The following is a 17,710-nucleotide window of genomic DNA, read 5'->3' as shown; positions in this document are numbered from 1 at the left end:
TGAGGGAGTGTCTGTCTCTGTCTGTCTCTCAGGGGGAACTGAGGGAGTGTCTGTCTCTGTCTGTCTCTCAAGAGGGAACTGAGGGAGTGTCTGTCTCTGTTTGTCTCTCAGGGGGGAACTGAGGGAGTGTCTGTCTCTGTCTGTCTCTCAAGAGGGAACTGAGGGAGTGTCTGTCTCTGTCTGTCTCTCAGGGGGAACTGAGGGAGTGTCTGTCTCTGTCTGTCTCTCAAGGGGAACTGAGGAGTGTCTGTCTCTGTCTGTCTCTCAGAGGGAACTGAGGGAGTGTCTGTCTCTGTCTGTCTCTCAGGGGGAACTGAGGGAGTGTCTGTCTCTGTCTGTCTCTCAGGGGGAACTGAGGGAGTGTCTGTCTCTGTCTGTCTCTCAGGAGGGAATGAGGGAGTGTCTGTCTCTGTCTGTCTCTCAGGCGGGAACTGAGGGAGTGTCTGTCTCTGTCTGTCTCTCAAGGGGGAACTGAGGAGGGAACTGAGTGTCTGTCTCTGTCTGTCTCTCAGGTGGAACTGAGGGAGTGTCTGTCTCTGTCTGTCTCTCAGGGAGTGTCTGTCTCTGTCTGTCTCTCAGGGAACTGAGGGAGTGTCTGTCTCTGTCTGTCTCTCAGGAGGGAACTGAGGGAGTGTCTGTCTCTGTCTGTCTCTCAGGGGGGAATGAGGGAGTGTCTGTCTCTGTCTGTCTCTCAGGAGGGAACTGAGGGAGTGTCTGTCTCTGTCTGTCTCTCAGGGGGGGGGGGAACTGAGGGAGTGTCTGTCTCTGTCTGTTTCTCAGGTGGGAACTGAGGGAGTGTCTGTCTCTGTCTGTCTCTCAGGGGGAACTGAGGGAGTGTCTGTCTCTGTCTGTCTCTCAGGAGGGAACTGAGGGAGTGTCTGTCTCTGTCTGTCTCTCAGGGGGACTGAGGGAGTGTCTGTCTCTGTCTGTCTCTCAGAGAGAGAACTGAGGGAGTGTCTGTCTCTGTCTGTCTCTCAGGAGGGAACTGAGGGAGTGTCTGTCTCTGTCTGTCTCTCAGAGGGGGAACTGAGGGAGTGTCTGTACCTGTCTGTCTCTCAGGAGGGGCACTGAGGGAGTGTCTGTCTCTGTCTGTCTCTCAGGGGGGAACTGAGGGAGTGTCTGTCTCTGTCTGTCTCTCAGGTGGGAACTGAGGGAGTGTCTGTCTCTGTCTGTCTCTCAGGTGGGAACTGAGGGAGTGTCTGTCTCTGTCTGTCTCTCAGGGGGGAACTGAGGGAGTGTCTGTCTCTGTCTGTCTCTCAGGAGGGAACTGAGGGAGTGTCTGTCTCTGTCTGTCTCTCAGGGAGGAACTGAGGGAGTGTCTGTCTCTGTCTGTCTCTCAGGAGGGAACTGAGGGAGTGTCTGTCTCTGTCTGTCTCTGTCTGTCTCTCAGGAGGGAACTGAGGGAGTGTCTGTCTCTGTCTGTCTCTGTCTGTCTCTCAGAGGGAACTGAGGGAGTGTCTGTCTCTGCCTGTCTCTGTCTGTCTCTCAGGAGGGAACTGAGGGAGTGTCTGTCTCTGTCTGTCTCTCAGGGGGGGGAATGAGGGAATGTCTGTCTCTGTCTGTGTCTGTCTCTCAGAGGGGAACTGAGGGAGTGTCTGTCTCTGTCTGTCTCTCAGGGGGGGGGAATGAGGGAGTGTCTGTCTCTGTCTGTCTCTCAGGAGGGAACTGAGGGAGTGTCTGTCTCTGTCTGTCTCTCAGGGGGGAACTGAGGGAGTGTCTGTCTCTGTCTGTTTCTCAGGGGGAACTGAGGGAGTGTCTGTCTCTGTCTGTCTCTCAGGGGGAAACTGAGGGAGTGTCTGTCTCTGTCTGTCTCTCAGGTGGGAACTGAGGGAGTGTCTGTCTCTGTCTGTCTCTCAGGGGGAACTGAGGGAGTGTCTGTCTCTGTCTGTCTCTCAGGAGGGAACTGAGGGAGTGTCTGTCTCTGTCTGTCTCTCAGGGGGGGGAACTGAGGGAGTGTCTGTCTCTGTCTGTCTCTCAGAGAGAGAACTGAGGGAGTGTCTGTCTCTGTCTGTCTCTCAGGAGGGAACTGAGGGAGTGTCTGTCTCTGTCTGTCTCTCAGAGGGGGAACTGAGGGAGTGTCTGTACCTGTCTGTCTCTCAGGAGGGGCACTGAGGGAGTGTCTGTCTCTGTCTGTCTCTCAGGGGGGAACTGAGGGAGTGTCTGTCTCTGTCTGTCTCTCAGGTGGGAACTGAGGGAGTGTCTGTCTCTGTCTGTCTCTCAGGTGGGAACTGAGGGAGTGTCTGTCTCTGTCTGTCTCTCAGGGGGGAACTGAGGGAGTGTCTGTCTCTGTCTGTCTCTCAGGAGGGAACTGAGGGAGTGTCTGTCTCTGTCTGTCTCTGTCTGTCTCTCAGGAGGGAACTGAGGGAGTGTCTGTCTCTGTCTGTCTCTCAGAGGGAACTGAGGGAGTGTCTGTCTCTGCCTGTCTCTGTCTGTCTCTCAGGAGGGAACTGAGGGAGTGTCTGTCTCTGTCTGTCTCTGTCTGTCTCTCAGAGGGAACTGAGGGAGTGTCTGTCTCTGTCTGTCTCTCAGGGGGGGGAATGAGGGAATGTCTGTCTCTGTCTGTGTCTGTCTCTCAGAGGGGAACTGAGGGAGTGTCTGTCTCTGTCTGTCTCTCAGGGGGGGGAATGAGGGAGTGTCTGTCTCTGTCTGTCTCTCAAGAGGGAACTGAGGGAGTGTCTGTCTCTGTCTGTCTCTCAGGGGGGGAACTGAGGGAGTGTCTGTCTCTGTCTGTCTCTCAGGTGGGAACTGAGGGAGTGTCTGTCTCTGTCTGTCTCTCAAGAGGGAACTGAGGGAGTGTCTGTCTGTGTCTGTCTCTCAGAGGGGAACTGAGGGAGTGTCTGTTTCTGTCTGTCTCTCAGGGGGGAAATGAGGGAGTGTCTGTCTCTGTCTCTGTCTGTCTCTCAGGGGGGAATGAGGGAGTGTCTGTCTCTGTCTGTCTGTCAGGGGGGGGATGAGTGAGTGTCTGTCTCTGTCTGTCTCTCAAGAGGGAACTGAGGGAGTGTCTGTCTCTGTCTGTCTCTCAGGGGGAACTGAGGGAGTGTCTGTCTCTGTCTGTCTCTCAAGAGGGAACTGAGGGAGTGTCTGTCTCTGTCTGTCTCTCAGGGGGAACTGAGGGAGTGTCTGTCTCTGTCTGTCTCTCAAGAGGGAACTGAGGGAGTGTCTGTCTCTGTCTGTCTCTCAGGGGGAACTGAGGGAGTGTCTGTCTCTGTCTGTCTCTCAAGAGGGAACTGAGGGAGTGTCTGTCTCTGTCTGTCTCTCAGGGGGGGGACTGAGGGAGTGTCTGTCTCTGTCTGTCTCTCAGGGGGGAACTGAGTGAGTGTCTGTCTCTGTCTGTCTCTCAGGGGGAACTGAGGGAGTGTCTGTCTCTGTCTGTCTCTCAGGAGGGAACTGAGGGAGTGTCTGTCTCTGTCTGTCTCTCAGGGGGGGGAATGAGGGAGTGTCTGTCTCTGTCTCTGTCTGTCTCTCAGGGGGGAATGAGGGAGTGTCTGTCTCTGTCTGTCTCTCAGAGGGGGAACTGAGGGAGTCTCTGTCTGTCTCTCAAGAGGGAACTGAGGGAGTGTCTGTCTCTGTCTGTCTCTCAGGAGGGAACTGAGGGAGTGTCTGTCTCTGTCTGTCTCTCAGGTGGGAACTGAGGGAGTGTCTGTCTGTGTCTGTCTCTCAGGGGGGAACTGAGGGAGTGTCTGTCTCTGTCTGTCTCTCAGGAGGGAACTGAGGGAGTGTCTGTCTCTGTCTGTCTCTCAGGAGGGAACTGAGGGAGTGTCTGTCTCTGTCTGTCTCTCAGGAGGGAACTGAGGGAGTGTCTGTCTCTGTCTGTCTCTCAGGAGGGAACTGAGGGAGTGTCTGTCTCTGTCTGTCTTTCAGGGGGAATGAGGGAGTGTCTGTCTCTGTCTGTCTCTCAAGAGGGAACTGAGGGAGTGTCTGTCTCTGTCTGTCTCTCAGGGGGAACTGAGGGAGTGTCTGTCTCTGTCTGTCTCTCAGGGGGAACTGAGGGAGTGTCTGTCTGTGTCTGTCTCTCAGGGGGGGAAATGAGGGAGTGTCTGTCTCTGTCTCTGTCTGTCTCTCAGGGGGAACTGAGGGAGTGTCTGTCTCTCAGGGGGAACTGAGGGAGTGTCTGTCTCTGTCTGTCTCTCAGGGGGGAATGAGGGAGTGTCTGTCTCTGTCTGTCTCTCAAGAGGGAACTGAGGGAGTGTCTGTCTCTGTCTGTCTCTCAGGGGGGAACTGAGGGAGTGTCTGTCTCTGTCTGTCTCTCAGGTGGGAACTGAGGGAGTGTCTGTCTCTGTCTGTCTCTCAGAGGGAACTGAGGGAGTGTCTGTCTGTGTCTGTCTCTCAGAGGGGAACTGAGGGAGTGTCTGTTTCTGTCTGTCTCTCAGGGGGGGAAATGAGGGAGTGTCTGTCTCTGTCTCTGTCTGTCTCTCAGGGGGGAATGAGGGAGTGTCTGTCTCTGTCTGTCTGTCAGGGGGGATGAGTGAGTGTCTGTCTCTGTCTGTCTCTCAAGAGGGAACTGAGGGAGTGTCTGTCTCTGTCTGTCTCTCAGGGGGGGGGAACTGAGGGAGTGTCTGTCTCTGTCTGTCTCTCAGAGGGAACTGAGGGAGTGTCTGTCTCTGTCTGTCTCTCAGGGGGAATGAGGGAATGTCTGTCTCTGTCTGTGTCTGTCTCTCAGAGGGGAACTGAGGGAGTGTCTGTCTCTGTCTGTCTCTCAGGGGGGGGGGAATGAGGGAGTGTCTGTCTCTGTCTGTCTCTCAAGAGGGAACTGAGGGAGTGTCTGTCTCTGTCTGTCTCTCAGGGGGGGAACTGAGGGAGTGTCTGTCTCTGTCTGTCTCTCAGGTGGGAACTGAGGGAGTGTCTGTCTCTGTCTGTCTCTCAAGAGGGAACTGAGGGAGTGTCTGTCTGTGTCTGTCTCTCAGAGGGGAACTGAGGGAGTGTCTGTTTCTGTCTGTCTCTCAGGGGGGGAAATGAGGGAGTGTCTGTCTCTGTCTCTGTCTGTCTCTCAGGGGGAATGAGGGAGTGTCTGTCTCTGTCTGTCTGTCAGGGGGGATGAGTGAGTGTCTGTCTCTGTCTGTCTCTCAAGAGGGAACTGAGGGAGTGTCTGTCTCTGTCTGTCTCTCAGGGGGAACTGAGGGAGTGTCTGTCTCTGTCTGTCTCTCAAGAGGGAACTGAGGGAGTGTCTGTCTCTGTCTGTCTCTCAGGGGGAACTGAGGGAGTGTCTGTCTCTGTCTGTCTCTCAAGAGGGAACTGAGGGAGTGTCTGTCTCTGTCTGTCTCTCAGGGGGAACTGAGGGAGTGTCTGTCTCTGTCTGTCTCTCAAGAGGGAACTGAGGGAGTGTCTGTCTCTGTCTGTCTCTCAGGGGGGGGACTGAGGGAGTGTCTGTCTCTGTCTGTCTCTCAGGGGGGAACTGAGTGAGTGTCTGTCTCTGTCTGTCTCTCAGGGGGAACTGAGGGAGTGTCTGTCTCTGTCTGTCTCTCAAGAGGGAACTGAGGGAGTGTCTGTCTCTGTCTGTCTCTCAGGGGGGGGGGGGAATGAGGGAGTGTCTGTCTCTGTCTCTGTCTGTCTCTCAGGGGGAATGAGGGAGTGTCTGTCTCTGTCTGTCTCTCAGAGGGGGGAACTGAGGGAGTCTCTGTCTGTCTCTCAAGAGGGAACTGAGGGAGTGTCTGTCTCTGTCTGTCTCTCAGGAGGGAACTGAGGGAGTGTCTGTCTCTGTCTGTCTCTCAGGTGGGAACTGAGGGAGTGTCTGTCTGTGTCTGTCTCTCAGGGGGGAACTGAGGGAGTGTCTGTCTCTGTCTGTCTCTCAGGAGGGAACTGAGGGAGTGTCTGTCTCTGTCTGTCTCTCAGGAGGGAACTGAGGGAGTGTCTGTCTCTGTCTGTCTCTCAGGAGGGAACTGAGGGAGTGTCTGTCTCTGTCTGTCTCTCAGGAGGGAACTGAGGGAGTGTCTGTCTCTGTCTGTCTTTCAGGGGGGGGAATGAGGGAGTGTCTGTCTCTGTCTGTCTCTCAAGAGGGAACTGAGGGAGTGTCTGTCTCTGTCTGTCTCTCAGGGGGAACTGAGGGAGTGTCTGTCTCTGTCTGTCTCTCAGGGGGAACTGAGGGAGTGTCTGTCTGTGTCTGTCTCTCAGGGGGGGAAATGAGGGAGTGTCTGTCTCTGTCTCTGTCTGTCTCTCAGGGGGGAACTGAGGGAGTGTCTGTCTCTCAGGGGGAACTGAGGGAGTGTCTGTCTCTGTCTGTCTCTCAGGGGGGGGAATGAGGGAGTGTCTGTGTCTCTGTCTGTCTCTCAAGAGGGAACTGAGGGAGTGTCTGTCTCTGTCTGTCTCTCAGGGGGAACTGAGGGAGTGTCTGTCTCTGTCTGTCTCTCAGGTGGGAACTGAGGGAGTGTCTGTCTCTGTCTGTCTCTCAAGAGGGAACTGAGGGAGTGTCTGTCTGTGTCTGTCTCTCAGAGGGGAACTGAGGGAGTGTCTGTTTCTGTCTGTCTCTCAGGGGGGAAATGAGGGAGTGTCTGTCTCTGTCTCTGTCTGTCTCTCAGGGGGGAATGAGGGAGTGTCTGTCTCTGTCTGTCTGTCAGGGGGGGATGAGTGAGTGTCTGTCTCTGTCTGTCTCTCAAGAGGGAACTGAGGGAGTGTCTGTCTCTGTCTGTCTCTCAGGGGGGGGAACTGAGGGAGTGTCTGTCTCTGTCTGTCTCTCAAGAGGGAACTGAGGGAGTGTCTGTCTCTGTCTGTCTCTCAGGGGGAACTGAGGGAGTGTCTGTCTCTGTCTGTCTCTCAAGAGGGAACTGAGGGAGTGTCTGTCTCTGTCTGTCTCTCAGGGGGAACTGAGGGAGTGTCTGTCTCTGTCTGTCTCTCAAGAGGGAACTGAGGGAGTGTCTGTCTCTGTCTGTCTCTCAGGGGGCTGAGGGAGTGTCTGTCTCTGTCTGTCTCTCAGGGGGGAACTGAGGGAGTGTCTGTCTCTGTCTGTCTCTCAGGGGGAACTGAGGGAGTGTCTGTCTCTGTCTGTCTCTCAGGAGGGAACTGAGGGAGTGTCTGTCTCTGTCTGTCTCTCAGGGGGGGAAATGAGGGAGTGTCTGTCTCTGTCTCTGTCTGTCTCTCAGGGGGGAATGAGGGAGTGTCTGTCTCTGTCTGTCTCTCAGGGGGAACTGAGGGAGTGTCTGTCTCTGTCTGTCTCTCAGGAGGGAACTGAGGGAGTGTCTGTCTCTGTCTGTCTCTCAGGAGGGAACTGAGGGAGTGTCTGTCTCTGTCTGTCTCTCAGGGGGAGGGGAATGAGGGAGTGTCTGTCTCTGTCTGTCTCTCAAGAGGGAACTGAGGGAGTGTCTGTCTCTGTCTGTCTCTCAGGGGGGAACTGAGGGAGTGTCTGTCTCTGTCTGTCTCTCAGGTGGGAACTGAGGGAGTGTCTGTCTCTGTCTGTCTCTCAGGGGGGAACTGAGGGAGTGTCTGTCTCTGTCTGTCTCTCAGGAGGGAACTGAGGGAGTGTCTGTCTCTGTCTGTCTCTCAGGAGGGAACTGAGGGAGTGTCTGTCTCTGTCTGTCTCTCAGGGGGGGGGGAAAGAGGGAGTGTCTGTCTCTGTCTGTCTCTCAAGAGGGAACTGAGGGAGTGTCTGTCTCTGTCTGTCTCTCAGGGGGGAACTGAGGGAGTGTCTGTCTCTGTCTGTCTCTCAGGGGGGAACTGAGGGAGTGTCTGTCTGTGTCTGTCTCTCAGGGGGGGGGGGGGAAATGAGGGAGTGTCTGTCTCTGTCTCTGTCTGTCTCTCAGGGGGGAACTGAGGGAGTGTCTGTCTCTCAGGGGGGAACTGAGGGAGTGTCTGTCTCTGTCTGTCTCTCAGGGGGGGGGAAATGAGGGAGTGTCTGTCTCTGTCTCTGTCTGTCTCTCGGGGGGGGGATGAGTGAGTGTCTGTCTCTGTCTGTCTCTCAAGAGGGAACTGAGGGAGTGTCTGTCTCTGTCTGTCTCTCAGGGGGAACTGAGGGAGTGTCTGTCTCTGTCTGTCTCTCAAGAGGGAACTGAGGGAGTGTCTGTCTCTGTCTGTCTCTCAGGGGGGACTGAGGGAGTGTCTGTCTCTGTCTGTCTCTCAGGGGGAACTGAGGGAGTGTCTGTCTCTGTCTGTCTCTCAGGGGGAACTGAGGGAGTGTCTGTCTCTGTCTGTCTCTCAGGAGGGAACTGAGGGAGTGTCTGTCTCTCAGGAGGGAACTGAGGGAGTGTCTGTCTCTGTCTGTCTCTCAGGGGGGAAAATGAGGGACTGTCTGTCTCTGTCTCTGTCTGTCTCTCAGGGGGGGGGAATGAGGGAGTGTCTGTCTCTGTCTGTCTCTCAGAGAGAGAACTGAGGGAGTGTCTGTCTCTGTCTGTCTCTCAAGAGGGAACTGAGGGAGTGTCTGTCTCTGTCTGTCTCTCAGGGGGGAACTGAGGGAGTGTCTGTCTCTGTCTGTCTCTCAGGAGGGAACTGAGGGAGTGTCTGTCTCTGTCTGTCTCTCAGGAGGGAACTGAGGGAGTGTCTGTCTCTGTCTGTCTCTCAGGAGGGAACTGAGGGAGTGTCTGTCTCTGTCTGTCTCTCAGGAGGGAACTGAGGGAGTGTCTGTCTCTGTCTGTCTCTCAGGAGGGAACTGAGGGAGTGTCTGTCTCTGTCTGTCTCTCAGAGGGGGAACTGAGGGAGTGTCTGTCTGTCTGTCCCTCAGGAGGGAACTGAGGGAGTGTCTGTCTCTCAGGTGGGAACTGTCTGTCTCTCGGTGAGGGAACTGAGGGAGTGTCTGTCTCTGTCTATCTCTCAGGAGGGAACTGAGGGAGTGTCTGTCTCTGTCTGTCTCTCAGGGAGGAACTGAGGGAGTGTCTGTCTCTGTCTGTCTCTCAGGGGGGAACTGAGGGAGTGTCTGTCTCAGGTGGGAACTGTCTGTCTCTCAGGGGGGGACTGAGGGAGTGTCTGTCTCTGACTGTCTCTCAGGAGGGAACTGAGGGAGTGTCTGTCTCTGTCTGTCTCTCAGGAGGGAACTGAGGGAGTGTCTGTCTCTGTCTGTCTCTCAGGGGGGAACTGAGGGAGTGTCTGTCTCTGTCTGTCTCTCAGGAGGGAACTGAGGGAGTGTCTGTCTCTGTCTGTCTCTCAGGGGGAACTGAGGGAGTGTCTGTCTCTGTCTGTCTCTCAGGGGGAACTGAGGGAGTGTCTGTCTCTGTCTGTCTCTCAGGGGGGAACTGAGGGAGTGTCTGTATCTGTCTGTCTCTCAGGGGGGAACTGAGGGAGTGTCTGTATCTGTCTGTCTCTCAGGAGGGAACTGAGGGAGTGTCTGTCTCTGTCTGTCTCTCAGGGGGGAACTGAGGGAGTGTCTGTCTCTGTCTGTATCTCAGGAGGGAACTGAGGGAGTGTCTGTCTGTGTCTCTGTCTGTCTCTCAGGGGGGAACTGAGGGATTGTGTGTCTCTGTCTGTCTTTCAGGGAGGAACTGAGGGAGTGTCTGTCTTTGTCTCTGTCTGTCTTTCAGGGGGGAACTGAGGGAGTGTGTGTCTCTGTCTGTCTTTCAGGGAGGAACTGAGGGAGTGTCTGTCTTTGTCTCTGTCTGTCTTTCAGGGGGGAACTGAGGGAGTGTCTGTCTGTGTCTCTGTCTGTCTTTCAGGGGGGAACTGAGGGATTGTCTGTCTCTGTCTGTCTCTGTCTGTCTCTCAGGAGGGAACTGAGGGAGTGTCTGTCTCTGTCTGTCTCTCAGGGGGGAACTGAGGGAGTGTCTGTCTCTGTCTGTCTCTCAGGGGGGAACTGAGGGAGTGTCTGTATCTGTCTGTCTCTCAGGGGGAACTGAGGGAGTGTCTGTCTGTGTCTCTGTCTGTCTTTCAGGGGGGAACTGAGGGATTGTCTGTCTCTGTCTGTCTTTCAGGGGGAACTGAGGGAGTGTCTGTCTTTGTCTCTGTCTGTCTTTCAGGGGGGGAACTGAGGGAGTGTGTGTCTCTGTCTGTCTTTCAGGGGGGGAACTGAGGGAGTGTGTGTCTCTGTCTGTCTCTCAGGGGGGAACTGAGGGAGTGTCTGTCTCTGTCTGTCTTTCAGGGGGGAACTGAGGGAGTGTGTGTCTCTCAGGTGGGAACTGTCTGTCTCTCAGGGGGGGACTGAGGGAGTGTCTGTCTCTGACTGTCTCTCAGGAGGGAACTGAGGGAGTGTCTGTCTCTGTCTGTCTCTCAGGAGGGAACTGAGGGAGTGTCTGTCTCTGTCTGTCTCTCAGGGGGGAACTGAGGGAGTGTCTGTCTCTGTCTGTCTCTCAGGAGGGAACTGAGGGAGTGTCTGTCTCTGTCTGTCTCTCAGGGGGAACTGAGGGAGTGTCTGTCTCTGTCTGTCTCTCAGGGGGAACTGAGGGAGTGTCTGTCTCTGTCTGTCTCTCAGGGGGAACTGAGGGAGTGTCTGTATCTGTCTGTCTCTCAGGGGGGTACTGAGGTAGTGTCTGTATCTGTCTGTCTCTCAGGAGGGAACTGAGGGAGTGTCTGTCTCTGTCTGTCTCTCAGGGGGGAACTGAGGGAGTGTCTGTCTCTGTCTGTCTCTCAGGAGGGAACTGAGGGAGTGTCTGTCTGTGTCTCTGTCTGTCTTTCAGGGGGGAACTGAGGGAGTGTGTGTCTCTGTCTGTCTTTCAGGGAGGAACTGAGGGAGTGTCTGTCTTTGTCTCTGTCTGTCTTTCAGGGGGGAACTGAGGGAGTGTCTGTCTGTGTCTCTGTCTGTCTTTCAGGGGGGAACTGAGGGATTGTCTGTCTCTGTCTGTCTCTGTCTGTCTCTCAGGAGGAAACTGAGGGAGTGTCTGTCTCTGTCTGTCTCTCAGGGGGGAACTGAGGGAGTGTCTGTCTCTGTCTGTCTCTCAGGAGGGAACTGAGGGAGTGTCTGTCTCTGTCTGTCTCTCAGGGGGGAACTGAGGGAGTGTCTGTCTCTGTCTGTCTCTCAGGGGGGAACTGAGGGAGTGTCTGTCTCTGTCTGTCTCTCAGGGGGGAACTGAGGGAGTGTCTGTATCTGTCTGTCTCTCAGGGGGGTACTGAGGTAGTGTCTGTATCTGTCTGTCTCTCAGGAGGGAACTGAGGGAGTGTCTGTCTCTGTCTGTCTCTCAGGGGGGAACTGAGGGAGTGTCTGTCTCTGTCTGTCTCTCAGGAGGGAACTGAGGGAGTGTCTGTCTGTGTCTCTGTCTGTCTTTCAGGGGGGAACTGAGGGAGTGTGTGTCTCTGTCTGTCTTTCAGGGAGGAACTGAGGGAGTGTCTGTCTTTGTCTCTGTCTGTCTTTCAGGGGGGAACTGAGGGAGTGTCTGTCTGTGTCTCTGTCTGTCTTTCAGGGGGGAACTGAGGGATTGTCTGTCTCTGTCTGTCTCTGTCTGTCTCTCAGGAGGAAACTGAGGGAGTGTCTGTCTCTGTCTGTCTCTCAGGGGGGAACTGAGGGAGTGTCTGTCTCTGTCTGTCTCTCAGGGGGGAACTGAGGGAGTGTCTGTATCTGTCTGTCTCTCAGGGGGGAACTGAGGGAGTGTCTGTATCTGTCTGTCTCTGGAGGGAACTGAGGGAGTGTCTGTCTCTGTCTGTCTCTCAGGGGGGAACTGAGGGAGTGTCTGTCTCTGTCTGTCTCTCAGGAGGGAACTGAGGGAGTGTCTGTCTGTGTCTCTGTCTGTCTTTCAGGGGGGAACTGAGGGAGTGTCTGTCTCTGTCTTTCTTTCAGGGGGGAACTGAGGGAGTGTGTGTCTCTGTCTGTCTTTCAGGGAGGAACTGAGGGAGTGTCTGTCTTTGTCTCTGTCTGTCTTTCAGGGGGAACTGAGGGAGTGTCTGTCTGTGTCTCTGTCTGTCTTTCAGGGGGAACTGAGGGATTGTCTGTCTCTGTCTGTCTTTCAGGGGGGAACTGAGGGAGTGTCTGTCTCTGTCTGTCTCTCAGGGGGGAACTGAGGGAGTGTCTGTATCTGTCTGTCTCTCAGGAGGGAACTGAGGGAGTGTCTGTCTCTGTCTGTCTCTCAGGGGGGAACTGAGGGAGTGTCTGTCTCTGTCTGTCTCTCAGGAGGGAACTGAGGGAGTGTCTGTCTGTGTCTCTGTCTGTCTCTCAGGGGGGAACTGAGGGATTGTCTGTATCTGTCTGTCTCTCAGGAGGGAACTGAGGGAGTGTCTGTCTCTGTCTGTCTCTCAGGAGGGAACTGAGGGAGTGTCTGTCTCTGTCTGTCTCTCAGGGGGGAACTGAGGGAGTGTCTGTCTCTGTCTGTCTCTCAGGAGGGAACTGAGGGAGTGTCTGTCTGTGTCTCTGTCTGTCTCTCAGGGGGGAACTGAGGGATTGTCTGTCTGTGTCTCTGTCTGTCTTTCAGGGAGGAACTGAGGGAGTGTCTGTCTCTGTCTGTCTTTCAGGGAGGAACTGAGGGAGTGTCTGTCTCTGTCTGTCTCTCAGGGGGGAACTGAGGGAGTGTCTGTCTCTGTCTGTCTCTCAGGAGGGAACTGAGGGATTGTCTGTCTGTGTCTCTGTCTGTCTTTCAGGGGGGAACTGAGGGAGTGTCTGTCTCTGTCTGTCTTTCAGGGGGGAACTGAGGGAGTGTCTGTCTGTGTCTCTGTCTGTCTCTCAGGGGGAACTGAGGGATTGTCTGTCTGTGTCTCTGTCTGTCTTTCAGGGGGGAACTGAGGGAGTGTCTGTCTCTCAGGGAGGAACTGAGGGAGTGTCTGTCTCTCAGGGGGGAACTGAGGGAGTGTCTGTCTGTGTCTCTGTCTGTCTTTCAGGGGGGAACTGAGGGAGTGTCTGTCTCTGTCTGTCTTTCAGGGGGGAACTGAGGGAGTGTCTGTCTCTGTCTGTCTCTCAGGGGGAACTGAGGGATTGTCTGTCTGTGTCTCTGTCTGTCTTTCAGGGGGGAACTGAGGGAGTGTCTGTCTCTGTCTGTCTTTCAGGGAGGAACTGAGGGAGTGTCTGTCTTTGTCTCTGTCTGTCTTTCAGGGGGGGAACTGAGGGAGTGTCTGTCTGTGTCTCTGTCTGTCTTTCAGGGGGGAACTGAGGGATTGTCTGTCTCTGTCTGTCTTTCAGGGGGGAACTGAGGGAGTGTGTGTCTCTGTCTGTCTTTCAGGGAGGAACTGAGGGAGTGTCTGTCTTTGTCTCTGTCTGTCTTTCAGGGGGGGAACTGAGGGAGTGTGTGTCTCTGTCTGTCTCTCAGGGGGGAACTGAGGGAGTGTCTGTCTCTGTCTGTCTTTCAGGGGGGAACTGAGGGAGTGTGTGTCTCTGTCTGTCTTTCAGGGAGGAACTGAGGGAGTGTCTGTCTTTGTCTCTGTCTGTCTTTCAGGGGGGGAACTGAGGGAGTGTCTGTCTCTGTCTGTCTTTCAGGGGGGAACTGAGGGAGTGTCTGTCTCTGTCTGTCTCTCAGGGGGGAACTGAGGGAGTGTCTGTATCTGTCTGTCTCTCAGGGGGAACTGAGGAGTGTCTGTATCTGTCTGTCTCTCAGGGGGGAACTGAGGGAGTGTGTGTCTCTGTCTGTCTCTCAGGGGGGAACTGAGGGAGTGTCTGTCTCTGTCTGTCTCTCAGGGGGGAACTGAGGGAGTGTCTGTCTCTCAGGAGGGAACTGAGGGAGTGTCTGTCTGTCTCTCAGGGAGGAACTGAGGGAGTGTCTGTCTGTGTCTCAGGGAGGAACTGAGGGAGTGTCTGTCTGTGTCTCTGTCTGTCTTTCAGGGGGAAACTGGGGGAGTGTCTGTCTGTGTCTCTGTCTGTCTCTCAGGGGGGAACTGAGGGAGTGTCTGTCTTTCAGGGAGGAACTGAGGGAGTGTCTGTCTGTGTCTCTGTCTGTCTCTCAGGGGGGAACTGAGGGAGTGTCTGTCTCTGTCTGTCTCTCAGGGGGGAACTGAGGGAGTGTCTGTCTCTGTCTCTGTCTGTCTTTCAGGGGGAAACTGGGGGAGTGTCTGTCTGTGTCTCTGTCTGTCTCTCAGGTGGGAACTGAGGGAGTGTCTGTCTCTGTCTGTCTCTCAGGAGGGAACTGAGGGAGTGTCTGTCTGTGTCTCTGTCTGTCTTTCAGGGGGGGAACTGAGGGAGTGTCTGTCTCTGTCTGTCTCTCAGGGGGGAACTGAGGGAGTGTCTGTCTCTGTCTGTCTTTCAGGGGGAACTGAGGGATTGTCTGTCTGTGTCTCTGTCTGTCTTTCAGGGGGAACTGAGGGAGTGTCTGTCTCTGTCTGTCTCTCAGAGAGGAACTGAGGGAGTGTCTGTCTGTGTCTCTGTCTGTCTTTCAGGGGGAACTGAGGGAGTGTCTGTCTCTGTCTGTCTCTCAGAGAGGAACTGAGGGATTGTCTGTCTGTGTCTCTGTCTGTCTTTCAGGGGGAACTGAGGGAGTGTCTGTCTGTGTCTCTGTCTGTCTTTCAGGGGGAACTGAGGGAGTGTCTGTCTCTGTCTGTCTCTCAGGGGGGAACTGAGGGAGTGTCTGTCTCTGTCTGTCTCTCAGAGAGGAACTGAGGGATTGTCTGTCTGTGTCTGTCTTTCAGGGGGGGAACTGAGGGAGTGTCTGTCTGTCTCTCAGGGGGGGGAACTGAGGGAGTGTCTGTCTGTCTGTCTCTCAGGTGGGAACTGAGGGAGTGTCTGTCTGTCTCTCAGGGAGGAACTGAGGGAGTGTCTGTCTGTGTCTCAGGGAGGAACTGAGGGAGTGTCTGTCTGTGTCTCTGTCTGTCTTTCAGGGGGAAACTGGGGGAGTGTCTGTCTGTGTCTCTGTCTGTCTCTCAGGGGGGAACTGAGGGAGTGTCTGTCTTTCAGGGAGGAACTGAGGGAGTGTCTGTCTGTGTCTCTGTCTGTCTCTCAGGGGGAACTGAGGGAGTGTCTGTCTCTGTCTGTCTCTCAGGGGGGAACTGAGGGAGTGTCTGTCTCTGTCTCTGTCTGTCTTTCAGGGGGAAACTGGGGGAGTGTCTGTCTGTGTCTCTGTCTGTCTCTCAGGTGGGAACTGAGGGAGTGTCTGTCTCTGTCTGTCTCTCAGGAGGGAACTGAGGGAGTGTCTGTCTGTGTCTCTGTCTGTCTTTCAGGGGGAACTGAGGGAGTGTCTGTCTCTGTCTGTCTCTCAGGAGGGAACTGAGGGAGTGTCTGTCTCTGTCTGTCTTTCAGGGGGGAACTGAGGGATTGTCTGTCTGTGTCTCTGTCTGTCTTTCAGGGGGGAACTGAGGGAGTGTCTGTCTCTGTCTGTCTCTCAGAGAGGAACTGAGGGAGTGTCTGTCTGTGTCTCTGTCTGTCTTTCAGGGGGGAACTGAGGGAGTGTCTGTCTCTGTCTGTCTCTCAGAGAGGAACTGAGGGATTGTCTGTCTGTGTCTCTGTCTGTCTTTCAGGGGGGAACTGAGGGAGTGTCTGTCTGTGTCTCTGTCTGTCTTTCAGGGGGGAACTGAGGGAGTGTCTGTCTCTGTCTGTCTCTCAGGGGGGAACTGAGGGAGTGTCTGTCTCTGTCTGTCTCTCAGAGAGGAACTGAGGGATTGTCTGTCTGTGTCTGTCTTTCAGGGGGGGAACTGAGGGAGTGTCTGTCTGTCTCTCAGGGGGGAACTGAGGGAGTGTCTGTCTGTCTGTCTCTCAGGTGGGAACTGAGGGAGTTTGTGTCTGTCTGTCTCTCAGGTGGGAACTGAGGGAGTGTGTGTCTCTGTCTGTCTCTCGGAGAGGGAACTGAGGGAGTGTGTGTCTCTGTCTGTCTCTCGGGGGGGAACTGAGGGAGTTTGTGTCTGTCTGTCTCTCAGGGGGGAGCTGAGGGTGTGCAGCAGCTGAGGGAAGCTCTCAAGATCCTGGCAGAGAGAGTTCTGATTCTGGAACACATGATTGGCATCCACGGTAAAGAGGGAGGGATTTCTGATTCTGGAACACATGATTGGCATCCACGGTAAAGAGGGAGGGATTTCTGATTCTGGAACACATGATTGGCATCCACGGTAAAGAGGGAGGGATTTCTGATTCTTGAACACATGATTGGCATCCACGGTAAAGAGGGAGGGATTTCTGATTCTGGAACACATGATTGGCATCCATGGTAAAGAGGGAGGGATTTCTGATTCTTGAACCCATGATTGGCATCCACGGTAAAGAGGGAGGGATTTCTGATTCTGGAACACATGATTGGCATCCACGGTAAAGAGGGAGGGAGTTCTGATTCTGGAACACATGATTGGCATCCACGGTAAAGAGGGAGGGATTTCTGATTCTGGAACACATGATTGGCATCCACGGTAAAGAGGGAGGGATTTCCGATTCTGGAACACATGATTGGCATCCACGGTAAAGAGGGAGGGAGTTCTGATTCTGGAAGACATGATTGGCATAATACTATTGATTGGGTCAAGAGGATAGAGTGAGAATCTAATGTTTGTTTTCATGGTTTCTACCATTGTCCTTTTCTGTACGCAGAGAGTCCAGTGGAGTCCGGCTCTGGACTGGAGAGCCTACCAGATTCCTTCCCATTTCCCGCCATGAGGACCAGGAAGGCCGAGTTCACCATCAAGACAGGACGACTTCAGCCTCTCCAACTCTCCTCCAATCCTCAAGGAAACAATCTGCCTATAGAGGTGGTCAGACAGAGACGAGGTCTGTTTTAAGACACCGATGAATTTGATTTTTTTTTTTAGGGGGTAGATCAGCTTTAATATTGCAGATAGATTGCACCTTCCATCAATGTAATTGTCTGCATCATTTCCAAACCCCCATGTATTGTTTTTTTAAATATATATACAGTGCATTTGCAAAGTATTCAGACCACCTGACTTTTTCTACATTTTGTTACGTTACAGCCTTTTTCTGATTTTTTTAAATGTTTCCCCTCATTAATCTACACACAATATCTCACAATGACAATGCGAAAACAGGCTTTTAAAAATGTTTGCAAATGTATTACAAATAAAAAAATATCACACAGGAAATAAAACAAATATTATAAAACTCCTTGCACACCCAGCTGGTGATGGTGATATAACTGAGTAGAACAATCCTTCTACACCATACTGACATCATTACCTACATCCTTCATCCATTTACAGAAGTATTCAGACCCTTCACTCAATAATTTCTTGAAGCACCTTTGGCAGCGATTACATCCTTGAGTCTTCTTGGGAATGACGCTACAAGTTTGGCACACCTGTATTTGGGGAGTTTCTCCCGTTCTTCTCTGAAGATCCTCTCAAGCTCTGTCAGGCTGGATGGGGAGCGTTGCTGCACAGCTATTTTCAGGTCTCTCCAGAGATGTTAGATCGGGCTCAAGTCCGGGCTCTGGCTGGGCCTTTCAAGGATATCCAGAGTCGTGTCCCGAAGCCAGGTTTGCCTAGTTTGGTTCCCAACGGGAAGCATGGAGGAGGAGGTGTGATGGTGTGTGGGTGCTATGTTGTTGACAGTGTCAGTGATTTATTTAGAATTCAAGGAATGCTTAACCAGCATGGCTACCACAGCATTCTGCAGCGATACGCCATCCCATCTGGTTTGGGCTTAGTGGGATTATCATTAGTTTTTCAACAGGACAATGACCCAACACACCTCCAGACTGTGTAAGGGCTACTTGACCAAGAAGGAGAGATGGAGTGATGCATCAGATGACCTGGCCTCCACAATCCCCCGACCTCAACCCAATTGAGATAGTTTGGGATGAGTTGGATCACAGAGTGAAGGAAAAGCAGCCAACAAATGCTCAGCATATGTGGGAACTCCTTCAAAACTGTAGGAAAATCATTAATCTCTGGTTGGGAGAATGCAAAGCTGTCATCAAGGCAAAGGCCCCATCTTTGAAGAATCTAAAATATATTTAGATTTCTTAAACACTTTTTTGGTTACTACATGATTCCATGTGTGTTATTTCATAGTTTT

General features: G+C 53.8%; 1 protein-coding gene across 1 annotated transcript in view; it reads left to right on the top strand.

The window, feature by feature from the left end:
* LOC135537940 (collagen alpha-1(XXVI) chain-like) overlaps window positions 1-16,899 on the top strand; it is an 83,383-nt gene extending 66,484 nt beyond the window's left edge. The window contains exons 13-14 of the mRNA XM_064963947.1: window positions 15,607-15,697; window positions 16,268-16,899. Coding sequence (XP_064820019.1) covers window positions 15,607-15,697; window positions 16,268-16,455 — 279 coding nt within the window. The 3' untranslated portion in view covers window positions 16,456-16,899. The remainder of the gene's footprint in view (window positions 1-15,606; window positions 15,698-16,267) is intronic.
* The last annotated feature ends 811 nt before the right edge of the window (window positions 16,900-17,710 follow it).

This window comes from Oncorhynchus masou, unplaced genomic scaffold (assembly GCF_036934945.1).
Source record: "Oncorhynchus masou masou isolate Uvic2021 unplaced genomic scaffold, UVic_Omas_1.1 unplaced_scaffold_874, whole genome shotgun sequence".
NCBI lineage: Eukaryota > Metazoa > Chordata > Actinopteri > Salmoniformes > Salmonidae > Oncorhynchus > Oncorhynchus masou.
The sequence above is the reverse complement of the archived record's forward strand: the minus strand, read 5'-3'. Positions and strand labels throughout refer to the sequence as shown.